Raw genomic sequence first — 25467 nt, 5'->3', positions numbered from 1 at the left:
GTGTGTGTGTGTGTGTGTGTGTATCTGAGTGGTACAGGAGATTGTCCCTCCTCCAGTAGAGCATCTGGTGGATTCGAACCACGCACTTCTGAGATTGCAGTGCAGTTTCTTGCCACTAGACCACCAGAGCACGCTGGGAACTATTCTTAGTCTCAGAAACTCTGGTGGCCTAGTGGTAAATAGATGCGCTACCAAACCAAAGATACATAGTTCAAATCTACTAGCTGCTCCATGGGAGAAAGATGAGCAATCAACTCCCTTGCAATTTACTGCCTCTGAAAACCCGCTGGTGTTTCCAACTTGATGGTGGTGGTGGTGGTGGTGGTTGTGATGTGCCTTCAAGTTGCTTGGGACTCATAGAAACCCTATGTACAACAGCTCTGAACCCTATTCTACCTGAGCCAGTTTCATTGTCTCCCAGTCACCTACCTCCATTACCCTAGTCACTCAGTCAAGTCCATCTTATCCAGGGTCTTTGGTACACAACAATAGTAACAACATCTCAGCCACATGACACTTTCTGCTTTCCCCTCACACCTCACACTACAGCAACTCAGCATCCCCAATTTCATCTATTCTTCACAAACTAGACTCTGAGGCAGGATCTACCTTCCTTCCCTCTGCTTCTCAAACTTGAGGGGCCCTTGCAAAAAAAAGGAAGCTGTTACTTTGCTTGATCCACCTATATATCCACTCATTGTGTTCATTCATTCAAGCATATAATTATTTCTTTTTAAATTTTATTTTGTTGTTATTGAGAATATACACAGCAAAACAAACACCATTTCAACAATTCAATAACATCAATCATTTTCTTCAAGCTGTCCAACCATTCTCATTCTCCTTTGTGAATTGTTCTTTCACTAATGTCAACTAATTGTCCACTAACATTTAATATCCTTGGTACTTACTAGCAGTTAGAAAATCAGGAGACCTATTGCATTGGGAAAGTCTGCAGTCAAGGATCTCTCCATGTCCCATTGAGGAGCAATGATGTCAGTTTGAGGACTATGGTGTGCCTGATTCAGGCCATGATATTTTCAGTCACTTGCTATCCATCTGAGAACTGGACAATGGTAAGGACAACAGAAGAATTGATACTTTGGGGCAGTGGTGTTGGAGAAGAGTATTGAATATTCCATGGATTTCCAAAAGAATAAACATTTATCTTGGAGAAGGTGCAGCCAGAGTATTCCTTGCAGGCAAAGATAAAGCTTCGTCTCACATACTTTGGGCATGTTGCTAGGAGAGGCTATTCATTAGAGAAGGACAACATGCTTAGAAGGGTGGAGTAACAGAGGGGAAGACCCTCAACCAGGTGGACTGACACAGTGACTGCAGCAATGAGCTCAAGTGTGTCAGAGATTGTGAGGATGGCACAGGATAGGATAGAGTTCAGATTTATTGTTCATAGGGTCACTATGAGTTATACTTGACTCGATGGTACCTAACAACAACAACAACAAGGTTCCTATCCAATGTTTTCAGGTGCTGTTGTCAATTTCGTCCCATATGGTTAGTTCTTAGAAGAAAATAGTGCTCAAGGCATACACTTTTAACTAAACTATTGCTTGGTTTTAGTAAGACTTCAGGGAATATTTTTAGTTTAAAGTTTTAGGGATTCAGCCTCTAAAACTCCATCCAGAGAGAATTTTAAATTCTGTTCTACATTTTCTCTCTTCATCAAAATTCTGCTATCGACTCTTTGACTAAATTATTCAATAATGGTAACTGGGCTCAAAACAGTTCTTCTCTCATGGTAAAGAAGGCAGCTATTCATGGAGGCAATTAGTCACACATCATACAATTACTTACTGCATGCCTTTTATATGTCAGATCCTTGGGATAGGAAAAAACACCTCATACTCAAGGAGCCTGCAAGTGCTTACAGCATATCAAGAAAACAGACAAATAATCACCAAAGTATGTATGTATATGGTTACAAACCAAAAAGTGCCAAAAAGGAAAAGCAGAGTATTATAAGAGTCTGTCACAGTGTCACCTTGATTAGATTATGCATAACATATACAGCATGCAACTTTCATACCCAAATATTGTATACCGAAGCCATATAAATGAATACTTGAGAAACTGAGTCTAGCCTTGCTCCTGTTACCATTTCACTGGGTGACTTTGACCAAGTCTTCTTCCTTCACTGGATCTGTTTCCTCTTCTGTAACATTATTGGCTGGGGGTTTAAGAATCTCATTGATTCTTAAGCCGCAAAATGTTTCAGGGATACATACATGCTGAAAACTTATAGAAAATATTGTATCTTTTTCTTCTAGACAACAGTCTACAGTTTTCTTCAGATCTCTACAAGGAGTATGTCTCAAACAGGGAGCTCTGGTGGCCTAGTGGTAAGAAAGTGTGCTGCAATCCCAAAGGTGTGCAGTTCAAATCTACCAGCTGCTGTGCAGGAGAAGGATGAGCAATCTCTTCCCATGCGATTAACTGCCTCTGAAAACCCATGGGAGGGTCAGCTATGGGTTGGTTCCAACTTGATAATGACTTCATGGTAAACAACAAGATAACTTAAAGATATGCAAAGAATAAAGAAGCAGATGGTTCTGTGAGGAGGGAAAACAGATGGACTATGGAAATAATTATTTTTCTTCTTGGATACAGATTTCTTCTTACACTGAAATACTGAACTTTTCTTCTTGGTCCTTTTCCCTTGACCCAGGCGATGCTTATAGCAAGGAAATGAAGGACTATCCTTCTCCTGGAGATGATGAAACTTAGTAACCAAGTAATGGTGCCTCAGAGAACCAACTACTAGTCATCCCTCTCCAGGAGCTGCATCAAGAAAGGCTCCCACCCACAAAAGTGTCTTTGTACCACCAGCCTCATAGTGACCTGACTGGCTCTATACCATACCATCTGATCTTTCATTCTCAACTAGGGGTGTGGACACAAATGCATATCCATGCTAGAGGCAAGGGTGGCATATTTACACAGAGGAACTTCCATTTAGAAACTAAAGGATCTTCCTGGCACACCAAAAGCAAGCCCTCTGAGATTAAGAAATCTTCAGTGTAGAATTTCTTAATGTAAATATGGTGTGGTAGAGGCATCTCCCCTAACTTCATAAGGGAGAGGGTGAATTATTGTTACCTGCAGCCCAAAGCTAAAAGGAGGTCCTACACTATGTCCAACTTCTAATCCTCTTCTGTTTGATAACTTGTTGCAATGACCACAGAACTCACAGAAGCTACTCAGTGATTATGGGGTTATTAAGTAAGTAACTAAAATTCAGGATCAGAAATAACTCAGGATACTGTTCTTCAATCAAGACAGTTCAGCTGTGACCATTGGTATGCCTCTCCCTCAACAGTGGCTGCACTTGGACAAGTGTTACTAAGCTCTTTCACATTACTGTTCATTGCCCACAGGTACCTGAAAGGTTTCAGGTAGAAGTCAAGAACTATGCTGAGGTAGAAACATTTATCAGAGTTTATTGCATGCAGGGCTACTCAGCAAGGGGAGTAGCACTGGAGGTTGGGCTCGGGGGGCGGGGGGTGTTATATGGGGTCATTGCAGTAGCTCATTGGGGCATAAAGTTTCTGGTCTTGGGAAACTGGTTCTGGGGAATGTTCTGACATAGGACTTCTAAGTTCTGGTCTCAGAAAAATGTCCTGACATAGGGTTTTCTAAGTTCTGGTTTTAGGGAATGTCCTGACATGAGATTTTCTGAGTTCTGGTTTCAGAAAATGTCCTGACATAGGATTTTTTGAGTTCTGGTTCTGGAAAATATCCTGACATAGAATTTTTGAGTTGAGCTTCAACCTTCATTTTTATTTTTAGCCTAATAGTACCCAGCTCCTTCAATAAGGCCCAGCTGTGGATCTACCACCAAGTATCCAAAAGCACCCCATTTTCTTGGCTCTATGAGCCAGGAAGCCCACCCTACTATCTCTTACTAGTCTCATGGTTCTTCTGCTACTTCTCTACTACTGCTCCTCTGCATCTGTGTGTAGAAGGGTCTCAGCTCAGGAGTCCTGGGTTGAAAAGAAACGCTCCACTCCCATGTCTTCTTCATGGTAGTAGGGCAAGTCCCAAAGACTGCTTTCCTTGGAATAGTCATTGGGACCTCGCTTCTTTTCATGTCTACTCTCAGGATGTGACACACGACAGTGATCTGAATGTGAGAGACATTCCCATGTCTCTCTGGGGTCAGACAGATTTCAAACCTTACTGGAACTTAAGTCAATTCATGTCTTAGTTTCTTGCCAATGTATGCCCAGACTATGGCTCTCCTGGAGAGTCAGGAACTTCCCTGGGTTCTCCAAATGCAGCATGACAGGGGTGGTGCATTACGTGTGCAGTGGGAAAGACAAAAAGACACGAGACGGCAGCCTGTGCATAGCCATTGTGTTTTATTGGATCTGGTGTATTTATTTTACAAAATATACAGAAAAGCCAAAAATGCAAAGCAGTCAACAGTGTTTTGTTAGGAAAAGGGATTCTCTCCCTCAGACCCTGGCTGGTTGGGAGGATGGCTGAATGGGACGAGCAGGTATATTAAGGAATGGCAGCATGGCAGGAGTGCTGACAATGAGATGGAACCTGGAGTCTATGGTCCTGCCCTCTATGCGTGCTCAGGGGCATCTCTGGGCAGAATAGGCAGAGCAAGAAGAAACCCCAGGTGAGACCTGAGGCAGCCATATGGGGCAGGGGGCAGGGATGGAGCCTGGGTTGATTAAAATCAGGATTCTAATGCATGTTTCCACACCTGGATTCAGAGGCTATGCCTGCTTCCCCGCCTCTTTTCCTTCTAAGGCATTCACTGGGGATGGGGGAAGTGATAGAATCTCAAGTTAATGAAAGTTCTTGATTTGATCTATGCCTTCAAATCCAGAGAACATGGCACATGAAAATCCAGACCAGCCAAAATGGGTGCTCAGTAGAGAGGGTAGGCTGAAACTTCAGCAGGCCATCAGTGAAGACATCTCCCCACCCATTTACCCTGCCTCCACCACCACAAACAGGAAGGAAGGAGAAGGAATTCCAGGAATGAGCCAGACATCAGAATCTTAGGCTCTGCTATACTGAAGGAAATTTTTTTGGAGTACTTCCAAGGAGACAGGGCATTTTGGAGAGCCTGGAAACATATTCCAATGGCCTCAGGTAATGGGGCTATGACCTGGCATGCCTGAGCTGTCACTGAAAATCAACCCAGGCCCTTTTTTGTTGACAACCCCCACCCCATCCCCCACCCCCGCCATCTCCCAGGACCTAGCCACTGGCCCAGGCCCAGTACTCCTCCCTCTACATTCTTGTCTCACTCCCACAGAGCTTCCAAAGACAGGTCGTTCAGGCTAGGGACAGGGCATACTCTCTGAGAAGGGAGACTTACAGGAAATGTTTATGAGATAGGGGTGGGGGAGCACCATAGCAGGAGACATTCTGTCTAATGTTGTGGTTTCTACAGTGGGAGTAGGAGCTGGGGGGGACCACTCATTTTCTAAAGCAGAGATGCCCTCAGCACACGGGTATCAGGTAAATAGGGGCTGGGAGCTATTAGGAGTTCTAGGTACCAGGTAACACCTGTCCCTCCCATTCCCCAGCTATATTCTGGCCACTTCCTGGCCCCTTCAGCTCCAGCGACCTGGGCTGCTGTATACCCAGGCTCTTGGTTCCCTATAGCCCCCAGGGCAAGGCTAGGTGGGGACAGACCTGGGAAGAGAAAGGTGATGTCCACCTAGACAAAGGCTAGAGCATGGTCCCACCCCCAGGACAAACTGGTCCCTTCTCCTGGGGAACTAGATAACATTGTCAAAGAGCTGCATGGATCTCATGATGTTCTCATCCTGTGGCCATGGTATGAAGGAGGCAGATAGGAGAGAGAGAGAGAGAAACAGAAAGCTTGTCAGAGATAGGGAGAAGGGTGCTGACTCAGAGATGGAAGCATTCAGAGCTAGAAAAAAAGGCGATGGCCAGAAAAACCTAAAGGGGATGGGGTGGGGGAGGGGGCATGGCAGTTGCAAAAGAGCAAGGTTAGGAGGTAAGGTGGCTGGAGACTCTATACTCGCCCCAAAGGAGCCTTCCCCACATCTTTGAATCAGGCCCCAAGTGTAACAGAAAGTGTGAAGGGGAGGGTCCTGTACCTTTTGACAAGATTCAATGAACTCCTCAATGGTCACCACACCATCTTTGTTCCTATCCATCTTCTACAAGAAGGTAGTCAAACAGGAGAGCAGGAGGGAAGGCAAGAGAGAGGCAAGCAGAACTCAGTTACCTATGGTCCCTTGTCTCCTTTCCTTCACTTCAGACCCTCCCACCTACCCAGACTCGTCACCTGAAAGAAGCTCTCCACATGTTCCCTTGGGGCCTCCTCCCGGAGTGCAGGATACGTGTATTTGCCCATCATGTCATAGATGGACTTCATGATGTCGAGCATTTCCTGTTAGGCCAAGAGTGAAAAGGATCCTTTCTTAGAGCCTCCAATCTCCAAAGCAAGAGGCCCCGTGAGGCAGATCTCACCCTTTACTGATGAAGCATATGTCAGTCACATTTCCTTCCCACAGGTCCTTTGCACTCCACATACACACAGCACCCAGCCCTTTAGTCGCTCCGCACCTCCTTGGTGATGCAGCCATCCTTGTTGAGATCATACAAGTTGAAGGCCCAGTTTAACCTGTCATCAATGGTTCCCCGAAGAATCACTGATAAACCAGCCACAAAATCCTGGGAAAGAGGCAGGAGGAGATTCTGATCGCCCTCACCAAACCCCTTTCTGTGTTTAGTCTGGAAATGTGGCCCTGAAGTCCCAGGAAAAAGGCTTTCCCAGCCCATTTCTCCCAGCTCACCTCAAAACTGACAGAACCATCATGATTGGTGTCAAAGGCATTGAAGAGAAAAGTGGCATAGGTGCTGGAGTCTGTAGGATGGAGAAACAAGCTTAGCTTCTAGACAGGAGATAACTTACTGTGCATGGGTTGTCAAATCCCTCTCATCATCTTGGCATTTTCAGCCCTTCCAGAACTCTCCTATTTAGCCTAGGAATGGACAGCTGCATGTTCTCTGGCCTTGCCACCTTACCTCCTTGAGGAAAGAACTGGGAATAAATCTGCTTGAAGTTCTCCTCATTGACAATTCCACTTGGACATTCCTGGGGGGAGGGGGAGGGAGACAAACAAGGCTGAGGGCAGACAATATCTCCTTCTATTCAAACACCATCCTCCAAGTCCAGAGAATTCTAAAAACAGGGGAAAGCTTTGCACTTCCAGAGAACACCATGCAATAAGAGGCAAGACAAATAAAACCCTAAACTAACATGTCAATCTACAGGCTCTGCCATTTTGCTGATCTTAGCCCTGCAGAAACAGGTCATAATCAGAAGTTCGAGGATGTAAGGGGTGGTTGCTCCCACCCTCCCTTTTCCCTCACCCCACATAATATTCCCCTCATCTCCTGACCACCCAATTGTCTCACAGCTGCTCAGCCTGCACTCACATTCTTGAAGCCACGGTACAGGACCTGCAACTCCTTGCGCGTGAATTTGGTTTGCTCCTGTAGCTGTTCCAGACCTTCGGGCCGGTGACATACGGTGGACAGTTCAAACTCATCCTCCACGCTGTCTGCGGGTGGGGCGGTGGATGGGGACAGCCGCGCCTCAGGCCCAGACCCCCATTACCCCCTCAAAATCATTGACCCATCCCGCCCCCTTCAGCACAGGAGACCAGTTGGCCTGTTCCCTGGAATCCAAGTGGAGGACATCAAGGCAAGAGGGAAAGGTGCTGGTCCTCTTCGAGGTCTATCAGTGGGCCTGGGCCAAGTCTAAGCCTGGCCCTAGACTCAGGAGTTCAACTTGGTGCTCACCCCTGGTCCCTTGATTCTGGTTTGAAGGGAAGATCCCATGACCCATCTTTGTTCCAGAAGGTGAGAAGCAAGAGCAGGCATCTGGGAATTTGAGCTCCAAGCTTTCCCTTATCTCCTCATATCACCCCAACTCCAGCTTTGCTCTTCCCAGTGCCCCTTGTCCCCAGCCATGCCCCGCCCAGTCCCAGCCATGCCCCGCCCAGTCCCTGCCAAGCCCCACCTAGCTCCAGCCAAGCCCCTCCCACATCCCAAACACTGCACCATCTTTGACTAAGCCAAAGCAAGGGCCCCACCTCAGCCCCGCTATTTAGTCCCCAGGCAAGTCCCCACCCCCCCAACCAGGAGAGTAAGTCACCTGGGTCCAGCGGGCGGGGTCTGTAGGGGTTGAGGGAGGCTGGGGCGGCTAATGCTGAAGGGAGCGAACTGTCACCAAGAAAGCGGAAGACCCGGGCAACTGCAGACACACCTGCCCGCCCCTCACACTCAACAAATGCGCGCGCGCGCACACACACACACACACACACACACACACACACACCCCACTCCCTAGTCCCACATGCGCAAAAGCACAACAAGCACAGACATACGAGAAACGGACTCACACTGCTTCTTTTTCTGAAATGTACTTCTGTATGAAACCCAGCGACATTAAACTCAACATTACAATTGAATAATTACAAAATGGACCTTCATGGTTTGCAAAATACTTAGCTGAGGACTATGAAATTTAGAGACAAAGCGAGGTCATTAAACTCCAAATCTTTCAGCTGGGATCCCTACTGAGGACTAGAAAACTCAGGCGTTCAAAGTGTGGAGGAAGGATTCAGTCCTCTTACACCTTTATCCATCCTGCTGGCAACACATACTTCGAGGCCCAGAATACATCTAAGCATGAGGTGGTGGTCATACAGTCACATGCTACTAACCCAGATAAGCCACACAGAGAATGTCACAGCCACTACTAAATCCAGCCCCCAAAACATTGACCACATCCACACAAACTGAGGTCTCAGCCCAGCCACGCTGTCCACGCCAAAACAAACTGTCCCACCCAATTCCCCAAGTGGTGACGCCCACATACACTCTGGCTACGCCTCCAAACATTCTGCCCCACCTGATTCGCCAGCTGGTGACGCCCACATACACACTAGTCCCGCCTCCAGGCAGACCACGCCCACACACTAGTTCCCCTATGCAGGGTTGTCAATTCACTCTCTCTCGCGGGGCCAGCGCTTCCCCCGCCCACACCACGCTGGCCACGCCCACGCACACTCGGGTCCCGCCCCCGGAAGCACAGGAGAGGCACTTGCTTTCACTGACTGAGGGCAGGGCTTGGGGCCCGCAGCAGGGCAGCAGCTTGAGGAACCGCTGCTTCAGCGCTTTTTTAGTGGGCCCTGGAGGGTGGCCTAGGAAAAGAGAAGACCCCAGGAAGGCACATTAACCTCCACGGCCCCTCTGCCCCATCCCCCCCCTGCCAGTCACAAATCATCCCAAGCTGGGACAAAGAAGGGAGTTGCGGGAGCAGGGTGTGGAATGGCAAGGTGATCGCCTAGGGGACTTCAGTAGAAAAGCATCAGAGGGGCTCCAGTGCTTTGCATAATGAGATGCAGCCTGGGGGCTGTGGCCTCAGGGTCTGTTGACTCAGTGCCCATTGCTCCTTTGCCGTAGGTAGACTTCACAGGGACACAAACACTATTCTCATGCACCCATGGTGACAGGAATACAAAGTAACATAGAGAATGATAAGTTACAGTGTTGGGATGGTTGCCTTACAGTGACAATTCGATACACTGTAGCTCACATCAGGTCCTCCAAACACACACACTTTGACCTCCTTAAGACAAAAATGACCAAAATAAAATATGATACATACGGGAACCTATACAGATCATGTGACACAGATATGATCAAACCATTACAGAGCACACATGACTGGAATACAGAGTGTTCAGGACATGATGATACACAAACCAGGGCCACCATGACAACTGCTGATACTAGATTGTGACCCAGCTGTTCATGGCACCTAGGCTACTCAAGGCTCTATCTCATCCATACAGCCTGAGCTTGTTCTCAGCACTTTTCTTTCCTGTAACCCTTCCTTCCAAGACAACCAGAATGTTCCTAAACAGAGGAACAGGGCCTGAGCATCTAACTCACCCTTCCCAGACTTCCTAGTATGGCCTGTTCTTTGAAGGCAAAAGGATAGCGTAATTAGAGGAAATAATAGATCTATCTCCTGACTGCATATATTCCAGGCTCTGAGACCAGTGTTCAGTACCAAACCTGGCACAGTGGCAAAAGGAGAGGCCTGACTCTGATTAGGTAACTTTCCCACTTCAGTCACCCCCTTACTACCCCCTTGCACCTACTTCACCTTCACAGGCCAAACCTTCTTCCTAGGGAGGTAACTTCATGACTTCACTGTCTTGTTATCCACCCCTAAGCAGCAAGTCCTCCAACTCCAGAAGCTATAGAGATGTGGGAGGGAGGCAGTGGGCTGTGCTGGGGACCAGAGATCGATAGTGGCCTGGCCCCAGGCCCAGGGCTCCATTAGCCCAGGCTTTGGTTTCCCTGAACCAAATCTCGCCTGAGGTCTGGGGTGTAATCACCACTGAGGAGGGGGGGACAGTTTCTAATGCCTCCTTAGACAGACTGCCTCCAGGCCTCGGTCTCTTTCTGGTTCTTCAGAAGGGTAAGATCAAGGGGCTGCCTTCAGTTTTCTCTGGTGGTGGTCCCCACCAAACAATCTAAAGGGGATGGCAAACCAGAACCCAGAAACTTCATCTTCTTGAGACTGAATGAGAACAAACGCAGCCAGCCAGACTCCCTAGTTGCATCAGAGGCTGGAGGGTGGGCTGGGAGTTTTCTGTTCTTACTGAACTTTAGAGCAAGCAATTTCTTGACTTTCCTATGTTCCCCGCTTCTTCTGTATCTTTCCAGTTTACCCAGGTGTTTATCCTGCAGGCCCTGAAACATGACTCTTGCATGTCTTCCAGTCTCAGGTAAAATTGGAGACCAGTTATGTTAGGGAGCTGTACAGATGGTGGGAAGAGAAAGGAGGAGGCAAACTTTCCAGGGAAGACAGAACATGCTTCCCTGTCGACCCTCAATATTACTATCCACAGTTAACTTTGGGATGGCGTCGGATGGGGAATTGAATTCCCCAAACCCCAGATTGTTTTGCCCTTGAGACTTGGGAGGACTAAAGGGAGGTAAAGGGAAATGAGCTGACCACCCCTAAAAAGAACTGAATTCATGTCCTTCCAGACTTCACTTCCATCCCAAGCCCTGGGTACAGAGCTAGTGTATCCTCAGGAAGCTCTGAGAACAGCTACACTCACGACCCAATACCCAAAGATGCTCAGCCTCACGCCTAGACCTCCTCAGGCATGCTCCCTTCCATATCTCACACAGCCCTCACACCTCATCACTCTGACATGTTTAATCATTCCTGTCATATACGAACACATAGTCACACCCTGTCATCTCTCACACACCTGAACACAAGTCACATTCGTGTCTTTCACACAAAAGGCTGCCATACACCTTGTAACCCATCCCTCTGTGTGATGGGAGTGTGGCTGCCATGGACCCCGGGCTCCAAAAAGGGGTCCCCAGAAGTCTGGTTATTGTCTCAAGACCCCTGGAGCCTCCTTCCCTCCACTCCTGAGACCTCTTCCTGATTTTAGATCCCTCCTCTTGTCCCCAGATTTCTCTTACCTCCTCATCTTCACACCCCAATGCCTGTACTTCTCATTACTCCTTAAACAGATGTCCCCTAGGTCCTTGAACTCCTCAAGGCCCCACCGCACCTCTCAAAGATGGCTCATCCCACCTCTCTCCTCCTCATCCCTGCCCAAGACATGAAAGCTGAGTAACCCCCTCCCAGCCCTCTCCAATGTTGGGAACAGCGATCCCTCCAGCCCAAACACGCCCAGACACTTGGGTTACCTTCCAAGGAGACAGGCTCAAAGAGGCCAAACTGCTCCAGGACCTTGATGAACAGAGCAACGACCACGAGCACAGCAACCATCTCCAGCCCTTCCAGGTTCATGGTGGGCAGGGGGCATGGCCCCCACCCAGCCGAGGCTCAGGCGCCAGCCTGCAGACCTCACACCGCCTCCCCCTCAGGCTCCCCGGCTGGAGTAGGACGGCTGGCAGCCTCCCTCCTCCTCCAGCCTGGATCTCCTCCCTCTCCCCCTCACCCCGCCTCTGCCCCACACACCTCCCAGCCACAGTCTCTTCCTCTTCCTAGGGCCACCTCAGCCTTTGGACTGGCACTTTCTTGGGAGCCTTTGGCACGAAGGCTAGATCCTGTTCTGTCCTGGTCTTGCCAGTCCAGAGGAGGGAGGGAATATTCACTCTGTCCCTAAGGTCAGGTTTCCCTGACATTTCCCCCCCCTGACATTTTTGTGGCTCTTCTGTGTAAGGGGAGGGGGAGAGAGAAAAGTTATCCTAAGGTGAAAGCTTGTAGAAAAAAAGTATGGGTATGTGTCGCAAACACTCTGAGTAATAGCTGTACAGGACCAAATGCATTCTTTCTAGATGTATATTCCTGCGTTGGTCTGTGAAGCTAGCGCGTCTCTGTGTACATGTGATTGCACACATATGTAAATCAGGAGCATTCTGTGTATGGCTATGCATTTTTACTCTGGTGCATGTGGACATGTAACCTGAGTGTTTAAGAGAGTGTCAGAGTGTGCTGGGGTGTGTACAGCATGTGAGTTGTTTGAGTAAGGCTGCAAGAAGTGGCTCTCAGGATTGCTAGCAGTGAGCATGTTGTAAAATGAGGAGTCTGGGTCTACAGTTGTGTTCCCGCTGTTAGGCTGGAATTGTCTGGTGTATGAGAATATGAGGTGAGAGTAGGGGAGGCATTGACCTCTCCCATCAGGAGGACACCACCAGCATCGATTGCCGTTGCCATGGAGACTGTGAGGCAGGAAGCACTCTCTTCCCACAGGCAGGCCACAGACAGGGAAACTGAGGCCCAAGGGAAAGAGCATTAAATCCAATAGCCTGGACAGGAAGAGGGCTACTTGGCCTCCCTATTATGACTCCCTGGGGAAGGACTTATTCTGCCTGCCCTGAGGCACAGAAAACCTAAGCTTCTTGTGAGAGGATGGGGTACTGGCTTTTCCACCCACACCTGCTCCTACCCACCCACCCACACCCACACCCTCCCTCACACCACGCTGGGACTTCACCGAAGAGCTGCCCAAACCTAGCCTACTTGCGGGAACTGATACTGAGCTGATGGAGCTGCCTGGGGTAGGGGGGAAATCTGAACCCTCCACACCCTGGGGTCCCTCCTCCCTCTTCTGGGCTCTTTCTTTGCGGTGTAGAGGGAGGAGGAGGGACTGAAGAGCCAGTAAACCACAAACAAGGGCCTGTGAGTTATTAACACCAGGACTACCACCACCTGGAGCACTGGCAGCCTAGTGGCAAGGAGTTGTGCTGCCAATCTGAAGGCACATGGTTCTACTCTTCCACAGGAGAAAGGTGGGCAATCTCCTTCCCTGCAATTTACTGCTTCTGAAAGCCACTGTGTAGGGTCAACTGTGGCTTGGTCTAAATCAGTGGTAATCAGCAACTACCACCACTGGCTAAAACCGAGTGTTTACTAACTGCTAGGCAATGTGCTTTGTGTTTACAGGCACTGTTATCAGGTGCCATCAAGTCAACTTCCACTCATAAGGACCTTCGGAGTAGCAGATCTGAATCTTCTCCTATCCTGCACCAACCTCACAATCTTTTATATGTTTGAGCCCACTGTCAGTCCTTCTTGTTGAGGGTCTTCCTCTGTTTTTTCTCATCCTCTACCCTTCCAGCATAATGTCTTTTTCTGAGGACTGTCCCTCCTGACACCATATTCCATGTACGTGACCTGAGGGTTCATCATCCTTGGCTCTAAGGAGCACTCTGGCTGCACTTCCTCAAAGATAGACTTGTTTGTTTTGGCAGTCCATGGGATAGTCTGTACTCTTCTCCAACACCACAGTTCAGCAGTATCAGTATGTCTGTCATTCTTATTCACTGTCCAACTTTCAGATGACTAGGAAATAACTGGAAGGACCACAGTTGGCCTAGTGGATAGGGAATTGCACTGCCACCTCAGAGGTGGATGGCTATTCCTTGGAAAGGGACATCATGCTTGGAAAGGTGGAGGTCAGTGAAAGAGAGGAAGACCCTCAACAAGATGGACTGACACAGTGACTGCAGCAATGGGCTCGAATGTGTCAGAGATGATGAGGATGGCACAGAACAGACAAGGCTCAGATACGTTGTTCATAGGGTCCCTATGTGTTGTACTTAACTCAAATACAGTCTCTTCCTGTGTGATTTACAGCCTCTGAAAACCCACTGGAGGGTCAGCTCTGAGTTGGTTCTGACTTGATGACAATGACTTAACAGACATTGTCAGATTGAATTTTTACAATAAACCTATGGAGACGGTACTGTATGTTCATATTATAGATGGGAAAACTGAGGCAAAAAGACGTTAAGTAAATCCCTCAAACCAGGTAGTGTCAGAACCTCAATTTTAACTCCGTCTGACCTCTGTGTTTTAGACTCTGACCACAACCCTACACTGACTCCTTTAGATAGCGTACAACCCAGGAAACACAGTGTGCAGAGATTGCTCCAGAGGGCGCCCCCCCCCCCGCCCCCCCATGCAGCTCTGAGATGAAAAGTTCACCGTTTGAACCGCAGGTTAAGGCAGATCCCTAAGGCTCCAGTTGAGGTACACTGAGCTGCAGTTCTAAATAGCCACCACTGGGGGTCAGGCACCCACTTTGAACATATCATGGTACTGTACACAAGGATAACCTGCGTGGAAGAAAGGTATCCCTTAGGCTTGGTCCTCTGTTTGCCGCTCTATCACAGGGAAAAAAGTCAATTCAGCAGCAAGTACTTGTTTCTCATACCTTGGAAGTTACAGATTTACAGGTCAAATCAGCAAGTATCTTCCTGTGGCTGTATACATTCCACAGCTGGCACTTATCTTTCTTTCCCCCACCTTCATCAGCAGAATCTTTCATTTCACCCAGTCTGGTCTCCCTAAACACACCACATTCAGTCCTCTCTCTGCGCCTTTACTCCTCTTCTCTCTCTCTTTGACCTGCAATTCTTAGCTATCATTCCCCTGAATGATAGTTTACACTCTCTTCTCTTCAGAGTTCCCCATTCATTGGGAGTTCTTCCTGAACTCACTGTTAGGTTGGCAAAAGTCATCACTTGGAACAACAATCTGGAACAAAAGGTGCGTTGCAAAGTGGGTTGGGGGAAGGGCTAGGGAGCGGGAGGGGAGGGAAGAAAATGTACAACAATGAACGAATTTTTTAAAAAATCACCACTTGGTTCTATAATGTTATTGGTGGGAACAGTAAAAAGAGAAACAGTAATGTGGTCTGTAATAGCTGGGATTCCCTGCTTTGCCACTTGTAATTACTTGGGTAAGTTCTTAACCTTTTTGCAATTTTCTACTTCATATGGTCATTGGGAGGAACAGATGAATTAATACACTAAACCGCTTAGAATAATGCTTGGTACAGACTACGAATAAATGTTTGCTGCCATTATTACTCTTGACAGGAGTTAAAACTGAAGCTCTGACATTGCCTGACTTGGGGGATTTAACTCCCCCCCCCCCTCAGTTTCCTCACCTGTAATATGGACACAGTGCTGCTTTCACAGATTTACTGTAAAAATTCGATATGATAAAGTCATTGCCATCAATTTGGAACTAACTTATAGCTGACTCTCCAGTTGGGTTTTCAGAGGCTGTAAATCAGAGGAGGGACTGTCCATCTTTCTCTTGTAGAGCAGCCACTGGATTTGAAACTACCTGCCCGCCAACCCAAAGGAGATGTATTGCATTGGAAAAGTCTGCTGTTAAAGTCTCCAAATTACTGCGGAGCAAGATGTCAATTTGAAGACTAAGGTGTATCTGATTCAGGCCATGACCTCCTAATCAAGTGCTTTACATCTCAGAGCTAGACAATGAGTAAGGACAACAGAAGAATTGATGCCTTTATGCTGTGGGGCTGGAGAAGAGTATTGATTATCTTATGGACTGCCAGAAGAACAGACAAGTCTCTCCAATACTTTCTCTTTTGGAGAAAGCGCAGCCAGAATGTTCCTTGAAGGCCAGGATAGCAAAGTGTCCTCTCACAAAGTTTGGTCATGTTGTTAGGAAGGCTTGTTGGAAAGGGACATCGTGCTTGAAAAGGTGGAGGTCAGTGAAAGAGAGGAAGAGCCTCAGCAAGATGGATTGACACAATGACCGCAGCAATGGGCTCAAGTGTGTCAGAGATGATGAAGATGGCACAGAATAGACAGGGCTCAGATACGTTGTTCATAGGGTCCCTATGTGTTGTACTCAACTTGATTAACAACAACCACAAGAGGGGCAGTGGTAATTCAGTGACAGAACTCTTAACTTCACGTGGGAAAACCGGTTCCATTTCTGGCCAATGCACCACATGCTTAGTTACACGGTGGAGGCTTATATGCTATGACGCCAAACATAATGAGCTTCTGAACTAAGACTAGGAAGAAAGGCCTGGTGATCTCAATAAATTAGCTAGTGAAAACTTAGTAGATCACAATGGTCCATTCATGAGAAACTAGGTCCAGTCATGCAAGACTAGGCAATTGTGGGTTCAGGGTTGACTCAAAAGCAATGGAAACATTCTTATTGCTGTTGAATCAGAACCAACTAATAGCTGACCCTTCACAGGATCTTCAGCAATCACATAAGAGGAAACTGCTCATCCATCTTCCAAGGACCCACTTGCTTGCAGATTTGGTCTGCCAGGGAGGTATTGCTTTTTTGGTTAGCAACGCCATTCCCTCCAGACTACAACACCAGAGCTCAACGCTAGCCAGCAGAAAGTAGTTGAGCAGAGATTCAAATCCAGATATCTTCCCTCTGAGTGAGTGTTGTCTCTTCAACTACATTCCAAGTCCCTTGAAGGAAAAGATGTTGAAAAGTCTTCACAAGTTAAATGCACTTCACAGACTGTCAGGCTCTTAGCTTAGGCCTGTGAAGCAAAGCTGAACCACTTGAATGGTTCTGGCTCTCAACATGGGCAGGAAGACAGCTCCACTGAGAGATCTGTGCTGTTAAGCCTCTAGTCAGTAACAAATAGTCCTACTATTTGCTAGGAACTATTCTAAGCTGTATCCAGTATCCATAACTATTCACTTTGTATGCTGAGCAAATTCTTAGAGAAGCTGGATTTTAGAAGACGAGTGTGGCAACAGGATTGGAGAAAGACTCATCAATAACCTATATTATGCAGATGGTACAACCTTGCTTGCCAAAAGGGAGCAGGACCTAAAATGCTTGCTGTAGAAGATAAAAAACTACAGCTTTCAATATGGATTTCATCTCAATATCAAGAAAATACAAATTCTTACCACTTGACTGATAGGCAACATCATGATGCAGAAAAGATTGAAACTGTCAACAATTTCATCTTATTTGCATCCATAATCAACACCCTTGGTACCAGCAGTCAGGAGATCAAGAGATGTATTACACTGGGAAAGTTTGCAGTTTGAAGCAATTATTGAGGAGCAATGATGTAATTTTGAAGACTAAGGTGCACATTGATCGTGCTAATGTGAAACCTATGCTTAGACCAAGAGGCAGTTGTCAAAAGGAAACACTGCATGGTTCAAAATCGGGAAGGGCATACACCAGGAATGTGTCCTGTCTCCATACCTTCTCAACCTGTATGCAGAACAGATTATCTGGGAGGCTGGGCTCTATGAAGAGAAATCTGGGGTCAGGATTGGTGGAAGATCTATCAACAATCTGTGTTATGCAAATAACACAATCCTGCTTGCTGAAACTGAAGAGGACCTGAAGCGCTTGCTGCAGAGGGTCAAGGACTGCAGCCTCCAATGTGGATTGAGGCTCAATGTTAAGAAGACTGAGATTCTCACAACTGGACCAACTGGCAGCATCAGGATGGATGGTGAAGAGATTGAGATTGTACACAGCTTTAGTTTGCTTGGCTCCACAGTCAACACTCTTGGCACCAGTAGCCAGGAAATTAAAAGACGTATTGCGATGGGAAAGTCTGCTGTTAGGGACCTCTCCAAAGTACTGAAGAGCAATGGTGTCTCTCTGGAGACTAAGGTGAGTCTGATACAGGCCATGGTCTTTGCAATCACTTGTTATGCATCAGAGAGTTGGACAATGACTAAGGAGGATAGAAGGAGAATTGATGTGTTTGAGCTGTGGTGCTGGAGAAGAGTATTGAGGGTACTATGGACTGCTAGGAAAACAAACAGATTCATCCTGGAGAGGGTTAAACCAGACAGCTCCTTGGAGGCAAGGATTCTGAGGCTCCATCTAACATACTTTGGACATGTTGTGAGGAGAGACCGGTCCTTGGAGAAGGACATCATGTTTGGTAGGGTGGAGGGACAGTGCAGGAGGGGAAGGCCCTCTATGAGGTAGATTGATTCAGTGACTAGGGTAATCGGGATGGGTGTATCAGAGAGAGTGCGACTGGCACAGGACAGAGCAGAGTTCAGGTCTGTTGTACATAGGATCGCTATGAGTCGCAGGCGACTCGAGGGCACATAACAACAACAAACAAGATGCACATGAATCAGGCCATGGTCTTTTCAATCACTTGCTATGCTGTTGAGAGCTGGACAATGAATAAGGATGACAGAAGAATTGATGCCACTGAGCTGTGATGTTGGGGGAGAGTATTGAATATCTCATGGTCTGCCAAATAAACAGATACATTTTGGAGAAAGTGCAGCCAGAGAGCTCCTTAGAGGCCAAGATGGTGAAGCTTTGTCTCACATACTTTGGGCATATTGATAGGAGAGGCTATTCCATGGAGAGGGACATCATGCTTGGAAAGGCAGAGGGGGTGGTGAAAGAGAGAAGTTCCTCAACAAGCTGGATTGACAGAGTGATGGGATGGCAGCAATGGTCTCAAGTGTGTCAGAGATGATGAGATTGGCACAAGATAGGACAGGGTTCAGATCTGTCGTTCATAGGGTAGCTGTAAGGTATGCTTGACTCAATGGCACCTAACAAAAACAACATTCCAGGCAGATTATTAAATGAACTATAGAAAAAGCCTCAGATGTAATGCGGGAAAGCCAAGAAAACTTGATAGGATGTGTTTTTAGCCTGGGTCTTAAAAGATGGCTAAAACATCAACAATCTGTCTTATGAAAGGGTTTGACATTTATCAAGTACATTCTGTGCCCTGGATACTTTAAATATATTATTAAGTGTTCACAATGAATCTGAGATGTTAGGCTTATTATTGCTTTTCTGCACTTGATGTGACTGGACTGTGTTATACCTATTTTGCTGATGAAGGAATTGAGGCTCAGAGAAAATGTTTTCTCAAGATAACATAACTATTAAAGGGTGGACTGGGGTTTGAACTAGAGCCCATCTCCTGCCTACTCCATCAGGCTCTCTCTTTAAAGAAAAAGTAATGTGTTGGGATGTCAAGGAGTCTTATAGCTTAGTTTTGGTTGGAGGAGTGACAGGTGATAAGGCCAGAAAGGGTCAGATTCCAGGAACTCTGAATGTCAGGTGGCCAGGCTGTCTGGATGAAATGAAGCCCTACAGCAAAGCTCCCTGCTCCATATTGCTGACTTAAGATGGACAGATTGATAAGCTTGCAGTCAATCAGTTACTCTGTCCCTGGACCCTCCTCTTCCTTCTCTTCCTTCCACCCTCAACTCTGCAAGACCTTGACCCAGCACAATAGGAGCTCAGGGACTAAATCAAATAGACAAATGGATAAGGGTCTGTCAGAAGCAAAAGATAACTTGTTTTTCAGGTTCTTGCTTCTCTTTTATGTCTTGAGGCCCTTGGAAAACCCAGAGCTGTCTTCTCTCCAAGAATCCCTGTGTTACTGGACTTAGTCTTCTCAAACAGTCTTAATGGAAGCACTTCAGGCAGAGTGAGTGTCCAATGGAAGTCTATGTAGGGGCATTAGGTGAGCCTCCCAGGTGCCTTAAATCTTACCATAGAGGTCCTGTCATTTAGTCCTTTAACTCCACAGTACTGTACCTTCACAGTTCAGACCTTTAACTCCACAGGATCCCAATCTACTCTTGTTTCCCTACCAGTAGGGGATCAGCCGGGGAAAAATCCCAAATTCTTCTCTCAGTCCCCAGCCCTACTCCATCCCCAGCCAGGCCAGAAGCTCTTGCAGCCCCCAGCTGTATCGTGTGATTAATGACCTCCCTAGTCGTTGGGGCTATTTTGAGGCCTGGAAGTCATGCCTGCAATGATTGAGAGCTAGCTCTGCCTGACTCCAGCCATCTGTCACCAGTGACGGGCTTGAGCAGGGGGTTTGGGGAAACAAATGCTCCCCAAGAGGATTCTGAACATGGTTCTGGCTTTACCCTACTTTCCTTCCTTCAGGGGGACACATGGTAAGGAGAGGTCATAGACCCTCACTCCATCCTAGAGGGGACTCAAGTGGACATCTATGGAAAAAGGCAAAAAGTCAAAGAACTACAGATTCCAGAATGCCATGGAACTAGGATGTTTAGAGGCTGAGTGGAGGGAATGCTGGGTTCTGTGGGCTCTGCTCAGGTAGCCAGGAGGGAATCCCATCGTCCATGTATACCAAATTTTGCAAACCTCATGATATAACCTCACAAAGGCTGCACAACCAACAAAGTGTCCCTCAGAAGCCCCAACCTAAGCATATCCAATCTAAAGCACAGAACTCCCTTACAAGTAGTCTCAGGGCCATACAATCCCAGGACCTGTACCCCCAGGAGGCTCACAGCTCCAGTAATCACTATCCCAGTGAGACGCCATCCAGTAAAGCACAAACCCATTCATCCAAATTCCCGCAGATGCAGAAGATAGTCATGCATGACCTGTGCTAAATCAGTGTACCCATCCCCTCACCTACAAACTCACTAGCTGCGTTTGTGCTGCCCCAGACCCATCTCAAGCGTTCTCGGAGGACACTGATCTCCAGCATCTTAAACCCCCTTAGTCTAACCAGAGCAGTCGAGGGCTGCACTTTCTTCCTGCTCTCACCTCTGTGTGGAGCTCGGCCCCTTACTTCCACTTCCTTGAGCCCCCCTCCCCTGCCCTCAGGAAGAAGCCCAGCCCCCTCTCCCATGGTGGTGGGAACCATGCCCCTTCAATCTAGCTCCTCTCCATCTTCCTCCACCTCTGTGAGAGGGTCTTGCTCCCTAACCCCTCGTTCTTGGAAGGTCCTGCTCCCTCCTCCATCTCTGCCAGGGGCCGCCGCCTCTCCACCTCTTTAAGTCTCTGATCCCACTTCGCCCGGTCATTTGAGGGGTCCGGCCCCTCCCTCCCATCCTCATACCTGGCGACAGCGACCCAGTCACCAGCTGGTAGAGGGATCGGGCTGCCTGGCCCAGCGGGCTCCGGCACCTGCGGGGGCATCGGTTCATGGTTCGCCTGCGAGCTCGCTGGCCACGCTCCGCCCCTTCGGCCCAGGCGGTCAGGTCTCCGCCCCCACGCATGGCCCTGAGTGGGCGGGGCTGGAGGGCGGGACGCCTCCCCCCCGGCTCTTCTGGGGTCACTCGTTGTGGCCCCATCATTTGAAACACCCGCGCTCAAAGTTCCCAGACACGAGTGGGAGGCACAGAAGTGGGGGGACTCTTCACAGCCTTCTCTACTTTCCTGGATTTCTGATGGAGAAGGGGTGCAGATACAGGATTTGAAGAAAGGAGCTGTGAGGAGAAAAAACATTTATTTCTTGCCCCTCATCAATCCCTCTTCAGACTGTTGCTTCTCCCGCCCACCTAGATCCGAAGGGGTAAAAGGACACAGTTGTCATGGCAACCCTTTCACACTTCTATACTTCCTAGACCAACAGGAGAGAAAGCAGGAGGCGGAGGACAGGCCACTGTACTGGCGTGGCAGAGGAGAGGCAGCTGGGACGCGTCCTCCTCGTTTGTCTCCCGGCTCCAAATCTCTTTCCTAACAGTTTCTGTTTGTCCCTTTCTGCTCCAGTCCAGCAGATTCACGGACCCTGCCATCACGGGCTGGCTGCCAGCCAAATGCACAGAGATGCCCCTCACTCTCAGTCTTCCCATCTACTCTGCCCCTTTTCCCAGGCTCATCACTGTCTGGTGAGACCTAAAGTAACCTTTCCAGGACCCTCTAACTTCTTCATACTCCTGGGAGGGCCTGCATGAGAGGGGACAAAGCCCCATTCCCCTAACGAGGATCCCTCATTTTTTGGCTGAAAACTACATTTGCCAGGCGGAAGTCACTCCAGCTCCACCCAGATCTTGCCCTCTGCACTTGGGCTCGTCCCCGCGAGTCGTCCTGTTAGCCACACGAGGGCGCCCCAGTCCTGGACACGAGACTTAAGACCAGAGACCAGATTCCAGGGTTACTCGCTCCTCTCCTCCTTTGCCTGGTGACCCCCACTCAGTCCAGGCCAGCTTGGCCTTTTTCCTGCTTCCATTTGGGATAGGGCTGGCACTGACTGCTGCTGCATTCTCCCTGCTTCGTTCCACTGCCAAAAGACCTGCTCAGGGGGCTGGGAAAACTGGAGGCGATGGGTGGAGGGAGGGAGGAAAGAAATTCGGACTTTCTCTTGTACAAAGGCCTCTCCAGATTTTGTTAAAGCTTGGGGTTGGAGTAGTGGAGGGAAGAAGCCAGGGGAACCAGAATGCCCTTCCTGTCCATCTGATGGACCGAGATGAGGAGAGTTGGAGCTGGCTTCTGGCTCCAGCCGGAACATTCCACTTGCATTAGGCAGGAACAGAGCGAAACTTTGGGAACTCAGAAGGCACCATAGACAATGATTCCTTGTGCTGTTGCTAGTGACCTTTAAGCACAAGAAAACGAAACACTGTTTGGTCCTGAACGATCCTCACAATGGTTACTATGTTTTGAGCCCACTGTGCCAATTCATAGCCTTGTGAGTCCTCCTCTCTTACAGACCCTCTACCAAGCATGATGTCTTTTTCTGCGGAGAGGTCCCTCCTGATAACATGTCCAAAGCATATGACACAAAGCCTTGCTTCTAAGGAGCTTTCTAGCTAAACTTCTTCCAAGAAAACTTTGTTCATTTTACTGGCAGGTCAAGGAATATTTCATATTCTTTGTCAAAGTCATAATACAAAATTTAATTCTTCTTAATTTAATTCTTATTCATAGTCCACTTTGCACATGCATATGAAGTAGCTGAAAATATCATGACTTGGATCAGGCACATCTTAATCCTCAAAGTGACTTTTTTTGCTTTTTAACACCCTCAGGAGGTCTTTTTAGCATAATTGCCCAGTGCAACAGCGGTGACTTGATTTCTTGACTGCTGCTGCATCCTTTCGGAAAGTCACAAAGCCTGGATGTGCTTCAGCACCATGGACAGCGACACCTAGTCGGCCCAAGCCATTCCTTTTACAGCTCTCTGAACACAACCCAACTTGGCCCAGGAATGTTAGTTTATTTTGGTGTCTCAGCCTCATTGTCTCCCACTACTAGATACACCCTCTGAGGAAAGGAAGGCCCCTGGTATTTTCTCTTTTCCAAGTCGTGTGTGGAGCTAGGCAAGGATGCGAATCAATGTACAGTAATTCTTGAGTCTTGCTAATTTTGACCCTTTCCATTTCCCTTAGGAGCAGGCCATTTTAGGTATCAGAAAAGTGTGGCTCAGCAAGGGGAAAAAAAAGTCACCCAGAGCTGATACAGTCCCATTCCCAACATTTGAAGTCTTTCCTATTCAGAATGGCTTACTCACCCTCACCCCAAGGTGCTGATTCCAATAAAGGGGAGAATCAATTAAAGCAGGAAAGAAACATGGACTAATGAGGACCCTGGGGGGCCTCAATACTCTCAGGGCTCCTGTGCCAATGATGGGAACAGAATTCATAGCGGGGCTGGACACCTGGAGCTCTTCTTCTAAGTTGAGACACTTAGATCTGCTCTCTTTCCTACCTAAGGACAGAGCTCTCCTTTCTGAGGGTTTTTGCATAGTTACTAGGAACTCCTTAGGGAGGGGAGACACTCAGGTCTTTGGGAACTATATCCTAGTCCCTTCCTCCATCTCCAAGTTTTAATTAACCTCACTCTCTTATGTCTTATGGAAGGACAAGGACCACAGTGTCTTCCCCCACACCTCTCTGTTTCACAGACGGGGGAGATAAGTGTCCCTTCTTTCTTGCTGGAGTTTTTGGGCAGACTGCACAACACAAACACACAGACATGGAAACGGATACAACATAACACAATCACCTACAAAGAGTTCCTGCCAAACCCAGGAAAAGACACATGCACAGTTTATAGGTCTAACATACTTTTTCCGCAGAGGAAAAAGGATGCCAACACAGCAAAGTGGTTTGGGGGCACATATGGGGAAGCAACAAGGCACCTCCTCCAGGCTTAGAGCTATCTCGATCTGGAGAGGGGGTAAAAAAATGTTTTCTTCAGCCAGGGGGTGAAGTTCTGAAAACGTTGTGGGGGTTTAAGGGTTGAAAGGGTTTTACAAAAATGATTTTTGAGTACTTTTTTGGGGGGAGGGGTGACTCATTCCTAACTAAAGCCACTCATAGGAGCCAGGTGCTAGACTGTAGGGTACTCCAGGAGTTAGACTGGGCAGCTGGACACTAGATCCCCTTCCTTGGCCCCATCTTAGGTGAAAAGCTTAGGTAAGCAGTGGGTTTCACTAAAGATACCGCCACCCCTTCTGCACCAGGAAGCCAGAGAGGCAGCAAGCATAAGACACATCATCGACACAGATATCACCACAGTAATGTATATAGATTAACATCTAATATCTAATCCCAATACAACCCACACAGTCTCATAAACACAAAACACAACACAACACATCTTAGCAGAAGCTCAAGCCAGGAGATTCTACACATAATAAAGTCTTAACAAAGAGAAGCATCACCTTTAATTCAAGCTTTGACACACTGTGGTAGTCATATGCCACTTCATACAGAATCAATCACACACTTAGTTGCATATAGTTGCGCATACAACAGAGACACACGGATGAAACAACTACATCACATCAGACAGGATTCTACACAACTCTTACAACATCCTACAAGCACACACACACACACTCTCTCTCTCTCACACACACACACACACACACTCATTTGCTCTGGCTGTCACCAAGGCCAGGGCACAAGGCAAGCAGACAGTGGCATTCGTAGACACTAAGACACATAGACACACACAAAGAGCGACAGGCACTCAAGCACGTAACACCTCCCACTTCAGACACCCTTCTAGCCCAGTGTCACATATGCCCACACCTGCTGCCTCTCCCCACCTGCCACCCCCCCCCCCACTGAACCAAGGCTTGAACCCAGTGTCCTGCTGCCCAGTCCAGTCCAGAGGGTGTCTAGGGATGGGACAGAGTGGGTGTGAGGGAGCAGGTGGGCCAGACTGAAAGGCATAAGGAGGGTCTGGGGGAGATGGAATCCACCTTCCCTCCCACGACGCCCCCCAGCCACCAACTTACCCGTGAGCTGGTCGTAGGAGCCGTCCAGGTCGCGGGATTCGGACAAACTCTCCTTGCGGCCCTGGCCCCGCATGGCCCCCGGCGACCCCCTCCGTCCCGCCCGGGCCGGGGGAGGGGGTGCCGGGCAGCCGGGGAGGGCGCTCACACGGCGCCCCCT

General features: G+C 48.1%; 1 protein-coding gene across 10 annotated transcripts; it reads right to left on the bottom strand.

Annotated features, from left to right (window-relative positions):
- Positions 1-5765: 5765 nt before the first annotated feature.
- Positions 5766-25383, bottom strand: KCNIP2 (Kv channel interacting protein 2). 10 transcript variants are annotated; one of them, XM_006879994.1, is made up of 10 exons: positions 25311-25383; positions 9135-9230; positions 8180-8278; positions 7459-7583; positions 7045-7114; positions 6813-6883; positions 6583-6690; positions 6302-6406; positions 6111-6173; positions 5766-5813 (listed from the first exon to the last, which is right to left on the bottom strand). In XM_006879994.1, the coding sequence occupies exons 1-10, from the start codon at positions 25381-25383 to the stop codon at positions 5766-5768; spliced, it is 858 nt and encodes a 285-aa protein (XP_006880056.1). The 10 variants fall into 10 exon arrangements, with proteins under 10 accessions (XP_006880056.1, XP_006880057.1, XP_006880058.1 ...); XM_006879995.1 differs by having other exon boundaries at positions 8180-8233; XM_006879996.1 differs by lacking the exon at positions 8180-8278.
- Positions 25384-25467: the final 84 nt, after the last annotated feature.

Source organism: Elephantulus edwardii, unplaced genomic scaffold, assembly GCF_000299155.1.
Source record: "Elephantulus edwardii isolate Elephantulus edwardi_28Jun2011 unplaced genomic scaffold, EleEdw1.0 scaffold00006, whole genome shotgun sequence".
NCBI classification, from domain to species: domain Eukaryota; kingdom Metazoa; phylum Chordata; class Mammalia; order Macroscelidea; family Macroscelididae; genus Elephantulus; species Elephantulus edwardii.
The sequence above is the reverse complement of the archived record's forward strand: the minus strand, read 5'-3'. Positions and strand labels throughout refer to the sequence as shown.